The sequence below is a fragment of the Lacerta agilis genome, chromosome 11 (assembly GCF_009819535.1).
Source record: "Lacerta agilis isolate rLacAgi1 chromosome 11, rLacAgi1.pri, whole genome shotgun sequence".
In the NCBI taxonomy this organism is placed as follows: Eukaryota; Metazoa; Chordata; class Lepidosauria; order Squamata; family Lacertidae; genus Lacerta; species Lacerta agilis.
In genome coordinates, this window is record NC_046322.1 from 35,529,829 (window position 1) to 35,545,060 (window position 15,232).

The window sequence follows — 15,232 nt, forward strand, 5'->3', positions numbered from 1 at the left end:
AACTCTAAAACTATGACAGTGATGACTTAATATTGCAAATTACAGTTTTTAGTACAGGTAATTTAGCATACCAAATCACAGTTCTAATTTCTTTCCACAGGGCAAAAGCAGAAGAAATGTACTTGTGGGGGAGGGTGTGACACTGAAAAGGGAAGTCTCTTAAAAAGAAAAACCCTTGAAAAGATTAATAAATGTAACCTACTTATTCGCAAAAGTGCTCCAGCCATACAAGAGGGCTAGATAGCTCATCTTCTAAATCATATATCCAAATGTATATATTTAGAAGAATGAGTTTCCGAAGAATAGTGGGAATGATGTACCCCAAAGAAATGTGTAAGCATACACACTATACTGATTTGTTCAAAAAGAAAGAAAGAATTGTTGATTATTCCAATGAAGTATTAATATATGAATTAGGTATCTTCTGGAGTAACTTCCACAATGCCGAGTAATGAATGGAAAAAGCCACTACAAAATATACCCCCTCAGCAGGGGGTTGAAGGAACACAGAGAAATGACTTATTTCCTCCCTTGGTGGCTATAGTGCTTGCTTGTATATAGAATGTGGAAGTCGCTGAAAGTGTCATATCCCAAACCAAGGAATTACAAACTAATCTGATTAAAAAGACCTTAAAAGTAAGGTCAGAGCCCGGGGCCCCTTGAAAACATCAGCCCTGGTGCAACTGCACCATTGATAATCCATCCTTGAACGTATTTATATATGAGCATGTTTTTTAAAAACTGCTCTTCTTGCTGTCCATTTTGACCCCAAGTCAATCCAACACTAACATTTTAAGAAGTTATCCCCCCTTTTTTCTTTCTCAGGTGTATAACAACAAAACTTCTTAAGTCAACACAAATATTTTTGCAGAAAAACAGGCAGGAAACAAGTGGGAGGTACAACAAGATGTCACAGTGTATCCTTCTTACAAAAAGGAATGCTCTTGTTTAGGGTTTTAACCAGACATTCACACCAAGGAGGCATTCCACTATTCTCCCCTGGCTGGTCACAGAACCATTTCTGAACTTCCTTGCTGCCATTCTAATATTATGTGGCTACTGAACGTACTCAGTCTTCAATGGTTTTGCCCTCTTGTTTGTCAGTGGTCTCGACTGAGCTTCAATCCTGTTGGCACTCACCATTTATTAGGCAGAGTGATTAACGTTATGGAATCAGAGTTGCACCATTTTTTTTTAAAAAAAAATACTACACCCAAACAAATTAAATTAGTCCATGTCAGTTAAAATGTCATCAGATATGTAGCTTCCAAGAATAACCAGAGCATACTTTTTTCCACAATGCAGAACCACCACAGAAATAGCTTGCATGGAAGCAGTTGTTACTAATCTTCCAGTATATGACCCTATTTGGAAGAGTAAGAAAGCCAAAGAATATAGCACAATTAAACAAATAAAACTTCACAGAAGGAAAATTCTCAAGACCAGATCTAATTTTCCTTTCCCATTAATCTCCATGGCAATTAGTTCTAACATCTTGGTTGTTCACCAGCATGAATTACACCTATATAGCCAATGGCTAATTTCCGAAAAGAAAAACGTACTGGCATACTTCGGAGATATGCCGGGTTTGGTTCCACATGACCGCAATAAAACAAGTATTGCAATAAAGTGAGTTGCACCATTTTTAAAAAGTTTCCCAGTGCATATAAAAGTTATGTTTACACTATACTATACTGTAGTCTATTAAGCCAGGCTTGCTGGCTGTAGGGGTGGGGTGGGGAAACCAAGCTCTAGCCCTAGCCAGGTCAGAAGAGGAGTGATGGCAGCAGGAGGCTTCCTTTCCCTGGAAGCAGCTGAGCTGCCCACAGCTGCACCCGTGTCCTTGTAAAGAGCAATATCTGTAAAGCGCAAGGTGTGCCTGTATAAGCTCAGGCCTATCTGCAAGCCAGAAACTCTGATATAATGGGTGGAGCTGGTTAGTGGAAGATTCCTAGGAGGTATGAACAAATACATTCCACAGAAGCACTCCTTTTCACCCGAAACCAAACCATGGCTTAGTTCAGCATGGCAGCAAAACTGCCAGAGGGGATCGAAGTGGCAAAGTGGCACTACATGCTTGCATGTTTTTGATAGACCATAATTTAGGTTAGCATCACATTCGAACTATACCACTGTGCTGATATATCAGAAAGTTTCTTTCTTCAATTTCAGAGCTGAAACTAGGGGGATAAGGGGACATGTGAAACTGTGGGAAATGTGTACCTTTGGCAAAAGTATCAGAATGCAATGTTAAAAATCTATCACTATCCACACAAAATTATTGATGGGAAAGGAAGCAAACAAGGGCAAACTTGGCACTGACCTTTTTTGCGTGTGTGTTAAGGAAGCATTATAGTGACTAGTGATGGGCAGAGCATTACTTTTAACAAGCAGTTCATTTTTAATATTCTCTTTAATATTCCAGGGCTATAGTTTTTAAATGTCCTTGTCCAGAGCTTGGACATACAATAATTGAGATGTTTAATTCTATAATAAATAAGTACATAACCTCCTTAGATTCAGAAATTCCCAGCAAATATATTTCCATTGTGTTATTTTGAAAACCCATTCTTAGAACATTTATCTATATATTTAAGTAAAAGTTCCCTATATCCAGAGGCATTTTAATAAAGAGAGAAATCTAATTTAGTTATGTTCCTAAACAGTTAATAAAGTTAAGAACTGCCTTCAACATGACTTGCATTATACTTGGAATACTCAATAAATTGATTACTGTTATGTATATTATATCTGACGAGAAAGAGAAAGCTCCTTGCAAGAATCAGAGTAATGTATTCAATAGTTTGCAAACCCACAGTCCCAGAGAGACTAACACAAGTCCAAATGTGATCTCTCAATGCTGAACTCAGAATGGCTACTGCAAGTTAATTCAGAACCATACAGTGCTGCTTTTGATGTCAATTGCCCTAATGCGAGATCAGGAACGATTGCTGCATTATGATAGATCAAGGCTGCTTTCAAAAGTGATGCTTAGAGTGTCTTTTAGTTATTAACACTTTGAAGAAAATGTTAATATGGCTTATTCTGCATTTAACACAAGAAACAAGACATTTTTAATTTGAGTGACAGCCGCTAGAAACAGGGTTGTAAAATTTGTGAAGAGACATGGCTTTGAAGATGGGCATGATTAATTCCTGACTGTCCCAAGTAAAACCAGCACCAATTTAAGTACATATTGGGAAAGTCAAAGTTACAAGAGTAGCTTGTTTGGACCAAGGGGTTATGGAAACCAAACAATTTTTCTGTTATCTTTTTCCATCCTGTCCTTTCTGAAGGATTCCAGATCCAACCAGTGGGCATCAAATAGGTGATGGCCTTTGCCATCACACAAGGCAGACAGATATTCTTACACTGATGAGGTGATCTAGAGTTTCAAATTATTTGACTGTCTGACTAAGCACTAGCATTGCTGATCACACCCCTTAGTTCAAGCTGTAGGCACAGCTGGAATAGGTGATCAGAGGGAGGAATTTGCGGAACAAGCGGTAGCTACATATGTAGGAAATTGAAATTCTGCAACATTTGGGGCTTAGTCTAGCAGTATTGAGTTTTACATATTGGGTGATATCCAATGTTAGTAATACTCAGAGTAGACCTGTCAAAATGAACAGACTTAACTCAATTTATTTCCATGGATCTACTCTGAGTATGACTGACACTGGTTATCATCTATTGATTTGAATTTAACCAAATGAATATTCAACTGTAATATCTAAAATGTTTTAAATAGGGTAACAGCAAACAAGATAAGAGTGTTACATGGCACATGACTTGAACATCAGCGGAAGAGCAAGTCAAAACAATGTAATGCGATCAATATTGAAGTAACATTTGAGTGGGCAAGATTATTTATCAGAGCTACGCTTCTCCAGCCACTTAAAAGCTCCCCATAGGCTACTAACAAACATATATCACAGAAGGGTTAATTATTCTGCTTATGAATCTACAGTTTATTTGGGGCCGTCAGAGAGAAAACCCTTTTCATCTAAAAACCTATTGCAGGGAGTGCCCACACAGGCATTCTAGAAGCCGTCAATGAGTTATCCATTCGTTTTGAGTAAGAAGCAAATATCTATACCAGTTCTGAGGAAAGACACTTTTCATAATCACCCAACTATCTGCTAAGTGAAAACATATGGTGCAGTTTAGGCAAAGCTTGCCAAAGGTCTTTATTGAATGGAAAACAGGTGCTCTTGTTGTCTGCCATGTAATACCCTATTTACCCCCAAGTCCAAAGGTTACAGGCCTAATAGTTGCCTTGTGGTAATCGGGGAAAACTAAGTTACTTGGCATGGCCAAACATCTGGGACATATTTTATATGCTTGCAACATATGCTTCAGCTTCAATTAAAGTGAGGCTTTGGCACATTTATTAATCTTTTGACTTTTATTCTATAAGGGGACCCACTGACCTCACTTTGCTATTTTACCAAATGAGAAAACAGAAAAGTAATGAGAGCTAGAGGTCAGCATCAATCAACACTGCAGAATTTACATTTGTTTTCTCTCAAAACTGTATTATACACACCGTTAAAATGTGTGAATTCACTCTTGTTGTGTATTATACACAATTATCCATGCAATACAAGTCTAGTTTAGTGTATGGAGGAGAACTAAAACTTATCCTTCTAAAATTCTGCAAATGTAAAGGTTCTCTTCCAAAAATACAGTGTCTAGTCTCCAGGAAGGCTTTGCAAAATAATCCTGTATACATTCTTTGCATCGAACTATAGTGTTACATAAACCCAGACACTTATGAACATTATATTGTGAATATTCAGTCTAAACGTTTTCCCATAAGAATAAATAGCACTGAATTCATATCTTCGTGGCTTGGGTAGTTATATTCAAGAAGTATTTTGGAACCATTTTGTTGGATTCAGACTGCCAAATACCTCTCCAGATAGTATGCTATTTTTAGCTTTACTTGTTAAGTAATTTACACAAAACAATAAAATACTTTTCTTGATTACTTAGTAACAAAAAGAGTGGTTCAATTTCTTAATTACTAAGTAGCTAAGATTTATTTAAACAAAGGGTATATTAGAAGTACTTATGTGTATACATTTTACAGGTGTTACAGTTATTTCTATGGATACAAAAATTACTGGACATTCCCATATAATACGCTATAATTATAATGAAATATGAACAAGAGGAGGAAAATACTCACAAATGGATAGCAGACCTACGTTTATCAGAGGAGAAATGCTTTTGAGTTAATATACAAGCTCACTACATCTACATGGCTGACCTTCACAATAAATCACATATTCTGTTGCCAGACATATAAACACTATGTAGTACTGAAAGAAAGCACACGTGACTTTGCACAAAGAAAATTTAGGTATGGCGTTATTTCATGATTGCAGCTTGTAGCAAAATGATTTAAATGTGTAAGGGGGGAGATGCTGTCTCTGTCTCTTGAATGTTAAGATAGAAAGGAAATAGTCCAAATTTTCATCTTTCAAAACATAGACCTTAATTGTTCAAGGGGCTAACTAATCACAGTGAATTTTCTGACACTTGAAATGTTTAGTAGCTGCCAGCCTACGAATTCTTATAGCGGTACAGAACTGTACATCTCTACTAGCAACAAAGGTCGAGGGCATAAATTAAGATACTTTTTCTTTCTTCTCTAGCCTTAAAAAAAGTCAGTGCTTTATTACAACAGAAGTACAAGAACGTTTGTAAAGGTCAATGTTTTCTGTATTTAACGTGAAGTGCTTTAAAAGAATCTGAATACTTTTCTCTATAAATACCCTCATTTCAAAACTTAAAACACAACAAAACATTTATCTTGCTGTACTTTTACTTCCCCACAAACCAGTCCTGCCAACTAATGCCATTGCTTCACTCTTACAAGGTCATTCTAATTTCCTCTCTGTGCCTCTTCCCTCCCCTCTAGGGACAACCATGCAGTCCTATTGCTTGCTTCAATAACCTGTATAAACTAGCTGTTATTTACTGTGGTGGCAAATCCTCGACCTGACCAGCAACCTAGGAACTGAGCAACATTCTCAAGAGCTAAAAGAGCTACCATAGTCCCTTAGGTTGATGCTGGGCTGCACAACACCAATCCCAAATCCATCTGTAAGAGGCCCATGAGAATTGTGATTATTTAAATATCATACGGAGTGAAACACGCACCAAACATTCTTCTGCCAAGTAATTCTCAGAAAATTATAGATGGCAATAGACCACCTTCAAACAGTGTGGCTTTTCTATTTTTGTAACATTTCTTCCTACAAGTAAGTACACCCCTATTTGTAATACTCAAGACAGGACAAATTTTTGTCCTTCAAAAACAGTTGTCACTGCAGTTATCTTCACAACAGCTATCAAGTTCCAGACAAGCTGAATTATTTTTGTTCCTGGTAGGAGAAAAAAAAATTGACCCAGCTCTGGACAAAAAAGGGAGGATTTATAGTCCTCTTTCCCTTCCTACAACATACACTGGCATTGTTAGGATGATAAACAGCTCTGTCCAATTTTCTAGACTAAAAACACTTCAGCTCCTTTTTAACTGTCTGCAAGAACAGTGTCATGTCTAAATTCTCCCATCCCCAGGTACCCAAGTGCTAGGAAAGATAATTACCTTGTCATCTCTGTCATCCTCTTCTTCCTCGTCCTCTAGCATGTCCTCCACTACCTGCAGACACAAACAGGAGTAGTTGTCATGAGTCAACAAGGTAGTGTTTTGTTCTGCCAAATCATTAAGCCTTCTGTGGTTGGAAATCTTTATTAAATATTTCAAATAAGTGCACAATAGGAAAATTTAACCTACAGATTCAAACTACGGTAATACTCTGAAAAGCTTTGTCCTGTATACAATCCCATCAAGATGGTGCCCTGATTTGAATGCTATGTTAAGAAAAAAGCATGACTCATTATGAAGTACACGCCGAGTCTGTACTTGTCACTTTGCTGCTGTTTGTCACTCAGCTAAGTCATAGTTTGGTTTAGCATGTCGTCTGAACCCAGACTTGTGGTTTAGTTTTCCTGGACAAACTATTAGCATTAACCTATATAGGACAAACCTTCATTATGGCTCATAGTTAGAGGCAAAACTAGGATTTTGATGACACACTAAGGCAAACTATGGCTTAGGTTAGCACAGCACAAGAGCAAAGCAACCAGAAAGGAGTGAAGAAGCAGCTGTGATCTCCTTTCCAGGACTCTCATAGCCCTGCCAAGCAATTGATCCTTGAACTGAAAGGAGATTTGCAATGATTGGGTGGAAACTAACATCCTTGTAAAAAGCAAGCTGTACGACTGTGTATATATAGCAGACCAAAAACAAAATAAAAGGTGGTCCCTGAAAGGTAAGGAGTCCAAGGATAAGGACTCCTTGACTGAGTGCTAGAGCATTAAGATATACAAAAGGCACACATTGAGAAGCATAGAAATGGAATTGAACAAACAGTAGATTTTTTTCAACCACTGAAAGATTGCGACCTTCACCTAACAGGACATTATTTGCATGTTGACGCTGTATTATTTATAGTATTACTGCAGTTACTAGATAGTTTGCAACAATATTTTGCATGATCACACTATGGCCATATGGCCATGACTGACGATCTGTTGTGGCAACAAGCTGCAGTGAGCATTAGGCTCATTCACTCCCTTCTTCCCTCCCCCTGCTTATCCAGAAACTGCTGCATTTGGTTTTACTTAAATATCAACTATCAAGATGAACAAACTGTGGTTAAGATTAATATGGTTATTTCAAACAATCTTCGAACCATAGCTACTGGAAGCTACCATAGTAATGTTTAAGCACAATTCCAAGTCTGAACTAAGTAACATGCTGTAGTTGATCAAAAGGGGAAGTGAAAGAGCTCAAACACATCCTCCTGGCTGTAGGAAATGGGGAGACGAATGGAAGGCCGGGGAATGTGCAAACCATAAATTCTCTATGGCTTGTTTAATGACTTATCATGACTTCTGATATGTGTATTAACAGCCAATATGTACCAAGAGCCTTTGCATGCTTAACACTTGTAACACAGTTTAGATTTAAGGTAGGTGATCACAACACTCTCACATGAACAATACAGTGTATGCAGAAGGCTAGGGTTATTTCTTTAATGTGTCAGGGGTACCTTTATCTTTTTATTTTGCCTCAAATTTGTTTTGTTTTCATTGTTTTGGTTTTAAATTGAAATATTATGCATGGCATAGATATATCTGATATGGACCTGTGATACAAAGATGAATAAATACTACTAACAATAGCAGTATAAAATACCCTGGGTTTCTTAAATTCTATGTGCAAGAAGGCTTTTAAAAAATATTCAAAGTACCTAGGTATGAAGGCATAAGATTCAGGAAAATCTGTACCATAAGTTGTTTCTACACATTTAAGACTAATTTTAGCCACTTTCTCAGAACAGATTATAAACAGGGTCGTCTATGTGATTTGATGATAGAGAAGTTTGTCTGTTAAACTGACTAGTCTTTGTGAGTTATTATCCCTATTAAATAGTGGGGGGGGGGCAGGGGGGAGGTGACTGCTAAGGCTTGTAAGAGAATGGATATCCACAGTGTAGAGAAGGGGCAGAAGATGGACAGAAGTATTTCCCCTTTTAGAAATGAATAATCTCCATCCCAAACTAGCCATTATTCGTGATGAGCAAACTCTCATTGAAAATGTTTTTTCGTGTTTTTGCCCTTTCCTTGATAATACTGCGGGGGTAGGTAACCTTGATCATTTCCTCCCAACTACTTTTGATGAAAGCAAAAAAAAAAAAAAAAAAACCAAACACAAAACCTACCTAAATGAAGCATGCCTGCCTCTATCCTATGAGTTTCTCTTGCCCGGCCATCTCTCTCCCCATATTGCTGAGAAGTGGAAGGGCATAAGTGGTGGTGGGAAGGTCTTGCTAGAGTCAGAAAATACATTTCTGGCTTGTCCTTAACAGGAAATTGAATTCATGAACATGTCATGGAGAAAGTAAGGAAGAAGCCCTTCAGCGGCATGCAGTAAAATTTTCCGTAGGGGAACAGTTCGGGCCAGAGGCATCGCATCTTCCTCCCTAAGCCAGACAGAAACTTCCCAAGCTTTGGAAAGGAAGTGTCAGGGGAGCATTTAGGGGACTAGCCTAGTCCCTTTGTCCACTGACCCCACACCACTGAAGCCCTTATATGCTATGTGAACTGTAGTTTGGAAGTCTATCAAGTTGTGTGAAGAACTTATACAAATACTTTTTAGAGACCATTATTTTTACTTTTTTTTAAGTTTCCCCCCTTCCCTTTTCTAGCAACGCTTTCCCACTAAACAGCAATACTTCCTTTTATCTTTATAAGTTGAAAAAAGCAGCACAGGAGGAATGCCAAAAATATGAGTGTTAATGTAGCTTCTGCTACTGTTTGTGCTGGAGCAGGCCATCAATGTTTCATTTTCATTGTCGATTCAAAGGATCACCTGAAGGTGTTGCAGGAACTAAAGTGTGATGAGAGAACAATACTCCTTCTATCCTCTGTCTTTGGTTCTATCTTTCTGTTCAAATAACTCATGTGTTATTGGGAGCAAATCAAGTAATGCAGCTGACTGTGGTTGGAGAGAAAGTTTATTCCGTAGCATATACATTTCAAGTGCATTTATTCTGTAGTTGTTTAGGATCATTTCAGCTTTGCTTTATAAGGCACTGCTGTTCCTTCTCAGACCTTTGGATGGGATAGCATCTTTATAGCCGAAAAAAATATTATAGGGCAAACATTAAGGAAACAGTATTTTACTTAAGGTTTATGTAGGGGGGGGGGAACGCTTAACATCGCTTCAGAATCTGTGCTTTAAATTTTGCTGTCTGCAACCTTGCTCGAGATCCAGCATTATTAATCAAACAAAGGAAAGGCACCGGGGAAATCAGAAAGCTCTAATGCAAGCAGTTAAAAGTGACATGACCTTCTGTAATGTCACTTGTCACAGATGTATATGACACATAGCAGTGGAAGATATTGAAAGAACCTAATTCCTGGTGCTGATCCATGATTATTATACGAATATAGATGACACTTAAGAGCACACATAAGATGGTCTCACATATTACGCACAAGTTTCTTTCTTGTGCTTACTGTTTAGTCATAAATTACACAATATGGCTCAAGAACCCTCTTTGCTTTCTGCTTTGCAAGGTATTTATTGACAAAAAAGCAAGACAGAATTATTTGTATGACAGCATTCAGACTATATATCATTTCCTCCTGCCAGAATGCAAGCATCATAGTATACACATAGCAAATGCAGCAGAAATAGGCAGCAGACAACATGACACATAAGTTGCTTAGATGCCCATATCCATCCCAACATAGTAGATATAACTGCAATTAAAATATGCAGAATCCATTGAAATCATGTAATTATATAGTTAGAAGCAGTGGTGACTGATGCCCATTGGAACAGGGAGGGTGGAAGGCAGGGAACGCAACAGTGGGTAGAGCCAGGTCCAATTGACAGGCAGAACCAACAAATTCTAGCTTTGTCCCCATCCTCCTCTTCACTGTGTGAGAATAAGAGAGATGAAGCTTCCCACCCTGAACTGGTTATAATGGCAAGTGTGAGCTGGCTGAAGGCAGACTGAAGTTGATGGGGCAGCACCCCACTTGCCTTAATAGACCAGCCTTCACTGGTTGGAAGGAGCCAGAAGTTCATCCAGTTTATACTCAGTAAGATACATAGCATGTTGAACCAACACCATTGGGTCTCGGAGTTTATTTTCCTGAATCAAGTATTTGCAATTGAAGGATTTGTTCTTTACAGGTCACTGGTTACCCTCCTAAAGTTAAAAGGTTCCAGATGAGACTCAGGCCTTTGTCTGACCCCCCCCCCCCACACACACATGTAGCCAAGATTTACTTATTTCATTAAATATTTATAAATTGCACTTTCATACAGTTGTAATTGAAATTATTCAACTCTCATTGCAAATCAGGTTTGTTATCAAAATTTACAGACTTTCAGCTGTTTGCAATGAGCAAATCAAACAAAAGCAATTGAAATAGCTTGACACAATGGATGCTTCAAGTGGTTCCCCCAAATTCAGCTGAAATCGCAGGTCTCATGTTTTAAAGATCTCAGGTTTTAAGGGCCTGCTTGATTAACACAGGTTTTTATTTTCTTTTTTTAAGATGTCTAAAATGATTGGGAATGATTCCTGCCAAACCTTTATCAAGAAGGGGTTTCACAGGGCAGGGCCCGCCACACTAAAGGTCTGGCCAGCCAAACCTCAGGGGGAGGTGGGACCTGGTGCTTCACAGTCATCCCTCTCCCTTGGGTGCCTTCTAGATTTGTGCTAACTTCAGTTCCCTACCACCCTGAATATACTCTAGTTTTGGCTCCATTCAATTCTGGCTTTATGTTTCCTTTGAATTGACTATGGCAATCAAACTGTTCTTGTTTGCCCTAAACTCAATATTTGCACTGGTGTTTCTCTGGGTGTTTCACCTTCTGTGTCATGCAAAGACACATTGGGGAGCTTGATATCCTGATCAAAAGGAAAGAAAACAAAACCAACCAAGTAATCCTGCCACAGATCAGCCTCTGCAAACCAGACCACAGCATGCTAGACTAGAAGCAGAAAAGCTCCCTGTAGAACAAACAGCCCCAGATGGTTCAAGCAACAGTGCTGACCTACACACCAAACAAACAAAACAAAACAAAACAAACAAAAACCGCCAGGACACAATTGACTTTAAATTCTGGAGCTGACATAACTCAAATTGCAATGTAATACGGTTTAATATCACTAGACCAATAGCACTTTTAAATATGTGAAAGGATATTTCACATGAAAAACATGTGAAAAGAGGAAAGTTTGTAGATGTGCAAGTGTGCTAATGCATGCAATGTTATATGTAGAAACAGACACACAACAAAATAGGCTCACTCCATGTAACCATCATATCTATGTTAATCAACCCAGATTATTATGTAACCTAGCACATGGCTGCACATTTTCCCTGCATGTAGCCAGGGTTATTAGTATATTAATATTATTGTTCTTTGCAACTAGATTCCTGTTGGGTAGGGTCATATTAATATGGCAATTTTACAGAATCACAGGGCTACTTAGCACTTTATGCTCATGATCTTGCCAAAGCACAGCATTTTTCATATTCCACTGAATTAAATTAGAGAAAAGGCATTTGATTAGCTCTCCTTGTGACATCAATATGATTTAAAGAACTTAACTTTGGCTAAATTATGCGCTACACCTAAACATATGGAATGCTTCTTAGAGAACATTGGGTAACAGAAACTCTGTATGGACTGTTCACTTGTGTGTCAAACCCGGGTAAACCTCTGAAATGAATAAAATGCAGAATGGCCCTTTTTGTCACTTGGCAGTCAACACATTAAAATGTTTCCGATACAAAGATACGCAGCCCTGTTTTATTAACTGTTGTACCACCATCATGGTCCTGCACATATATAGTAAGAATAGTGCTGACTTAAATATTTACCAAGAAGCATAGAAACATGGCTAAGTTAAAAAGCCATACAACAATTCTGAATGAATTGCATAATATAAAGAATGAAAGCTACAGAAAATCACAAGTCATGTGGGTATTCTCAATAGTTGAAAAAAAGTGTAGGCATCTGAACTTGTGAAATGCTAGATAATTCTGGAGCACTCGACATCATTCAGAGCACACCTGTTTTTTTGAAAGTACACAAAAGTTAACATAAGTTACCAAAACAAGTATTTTCATATATATTTATTTTGACCTAAAATAATATGAAACCATGGCCTGACACTATTTTTTAATTCAATAATAGGAACAGAACTGGGTCCTGAGTCAATGTTTCTACTCTAGGGACACAAAGGGATTCGTGAGGAATCTGGAGCTGATTTAATTCCCTGCCCTCCCATTTGTCTCTGCAAAATCTAAACCACAATATGTGTCTGCGTGTCAGTTGATTTACAGTGCTTACACAGAATTATAATATAAAATTATTGAATGTGCATGGATTGAAGAGGATGTGTAAAACCACTCAGACTATTGCAGGTCATCTGAAAGTACTTTAGGTCAAGCTGAAGATTCCCTACAGTCAATAAGCCTAATATCAGAGTCTTATGTGGTCATTTTCACAACAGGGCATCTGCTTCTCTCACACAGAACAGTGGAGGAAGAACTTTTTAAAATGCCGTAATTGAAACAAAACATCCATCTCTTACAGAATGGCAGCTTCAAGATAAACATATGCACCTGTGGACAGAGCACATGCAGGATCAAGCTGCTTAGGCAAGGTATTGCGGTTACCAGGCTCACAACCTATGTAGGATGTGCTTTCCTGTGCACAAGGTTATCCCCAGGCTAGGCATGTAAAGCCTGCTTCTACACATAGGTAGAAATTCTAGAAGGCATTTATAAACAATTGATGTTAACTGTATAGCATATCTGCAACAGTATTTGGAAAACCCATGGCAGCATGAATAAAACCAAGCCGCTATTAAACATTTGACCTTGGGCTATCTCATCTACCATAGTCATCAAGGTAACTGAACCATTAGATGTCATAATTAATATGATGAGCTTGCCACTAAGGCTGAATATATTGCTCTACATAAGGCAGCAAGTTGAAAGAAAGCAGCACTGGTACTTTGCAGTGGAAAAATAGGCATCTTGATCTTTAAAGAAATGCTTTCAAAAGTTTCATTGCTTTAGTCTGGGAAAGGGAAACGTAAATGTTGTAATTTTAGGCAGACATCTCATAGGAAGTGGGGATTTCACTTGTGATGCATTTAATTCACTACATAATAGCCTTGTATGATCAACAGATTTTTAAAACAATTGAGATCTACGTAGTATAAACAGGCACTACAGTAAATCCAACGTAATTTGCAATGTGCAACTTTAATTGTTAGCTTAATGTGCCCTTTATGCTAGTACAGTTAATACTAAGACTACTGCAAATCTACACTTGTATATATCTTTCATGAGTTCGTGTGCTGTTTGTCACTTTTTTCACAAAGAACTATGCAGTATATTGAATGTTTATTTGAACTATGTCTCCATCTAAAGGATTTTAAAGTCCATTGTAATTTTCTTGTACACATATCCCCAAAATGCACATTTACAATTACCCATGAATTCAAGGGAGATTTCAAAGTATACATGATTGGGATAAATGAATTAATATAGTTTATCAAGTGAGATTTTAGTATCATGGCACTGGGATCCTCAGTTAGGAACCTGGACCTTAGCAGTTAAGCATGTTTCACATAAACAGTTATGAAAAGCATTGTTTCACTTCTTCCTAATAACACCATTATATACAGGAGAATCCTAGCCAGGTCAACTCAAAAGTAGGTCCTATTGCATTCAATGGGATAGATAAAAGGGATAGGACTAGAGGCCTTAGTTGGGCAGCTCAAAATTATGGCACGACTACAGATTCTGAGGGCACAAATGGACTGTCCAGCACTCATAATATGGATGGAGACATGCTTCACACGGTCAGCCTCAACCATGTGTTTACACATTCTATTGCTTGTGGGAGCAATATAGCATTTTTGCCCAGAAAGAAGATAACATAGGGACTGCCCTGTTTGAAAACTAGCCTTCAATCACAGAAAAACATTGCATAAACGCAGGAGGTGAGAGTTGAATTGCTCTAAGGGAACTTTATATGGGGGACAGGGAAGTGCAGTGTGTGAATGAGGAACTCTGTGTGAATTGCAGTACAAAACAAATATAGGAACCGGGTCTTCCTTATTTGCATTGCAAAGATAAATAGGGAAGGCACGTCACCATCCTTTCTGCATAGAACTGCATCCTAATCAAATATTTGATTTATTAATTTGTTAACTACCTTGAGATACTGGAAAAGCTGCAGCTAATTGTGATCAACTGAAACCCCTCCCCACAAAAGAATAATTTAAAAATAGTGTTCAACTGAGAAGCTGTGGCCCATACCTGGGCTATATCAGTGGCACCACTGTTTTGTGTTGTAGATTCTATTTATATTACTAACAGAATGATACAGAAAGAGTGGCAGAAACTTAGGAAGAAGACCAAAATATATAATAGCTGTTTTGTTGTTGGGTTTCAGAACTGGGGGTGGTGGTGACAGTTCAAATACACATAGTGAGCTTTTTGTAATAGGGGTCAAATATCCCTTTGAATTTCAGCTTAGCTCATAAATACTTTTGACCTATTCTAAGTTGAGTTCCATTCCGTTTCCTTTTCTCCAAGACTGACC

General features: G+C 38.0%; 1 protein-coding gene across 5 annotated transcripts in view; it reads right to left on the reverse strand.

Moving 5' to 3' along the window:
- Window positions 1-15,232, reverse strand: part of MCTP1 (multiple C2 and transmembrane domain containing 1) — a 170,493-nt gene that overhangs the window by 12,522 nt on the left and 142,739 nt on the right. For all 5 annotated transcript variants that reach the window (XM_033163778.1, XM_033163776.1, XM_033163775.1 and 2 more), the window contains one exon: window positions 6,620-6,673. In XM_033163778.1, coding sequence (XP_033019669.1) covers window positions 6,620-6,673 — 54 coding nt within the window. The remainder of the gene's footprint in view (window positions 1-6,619; window positions 6,674-15,232) is intronic.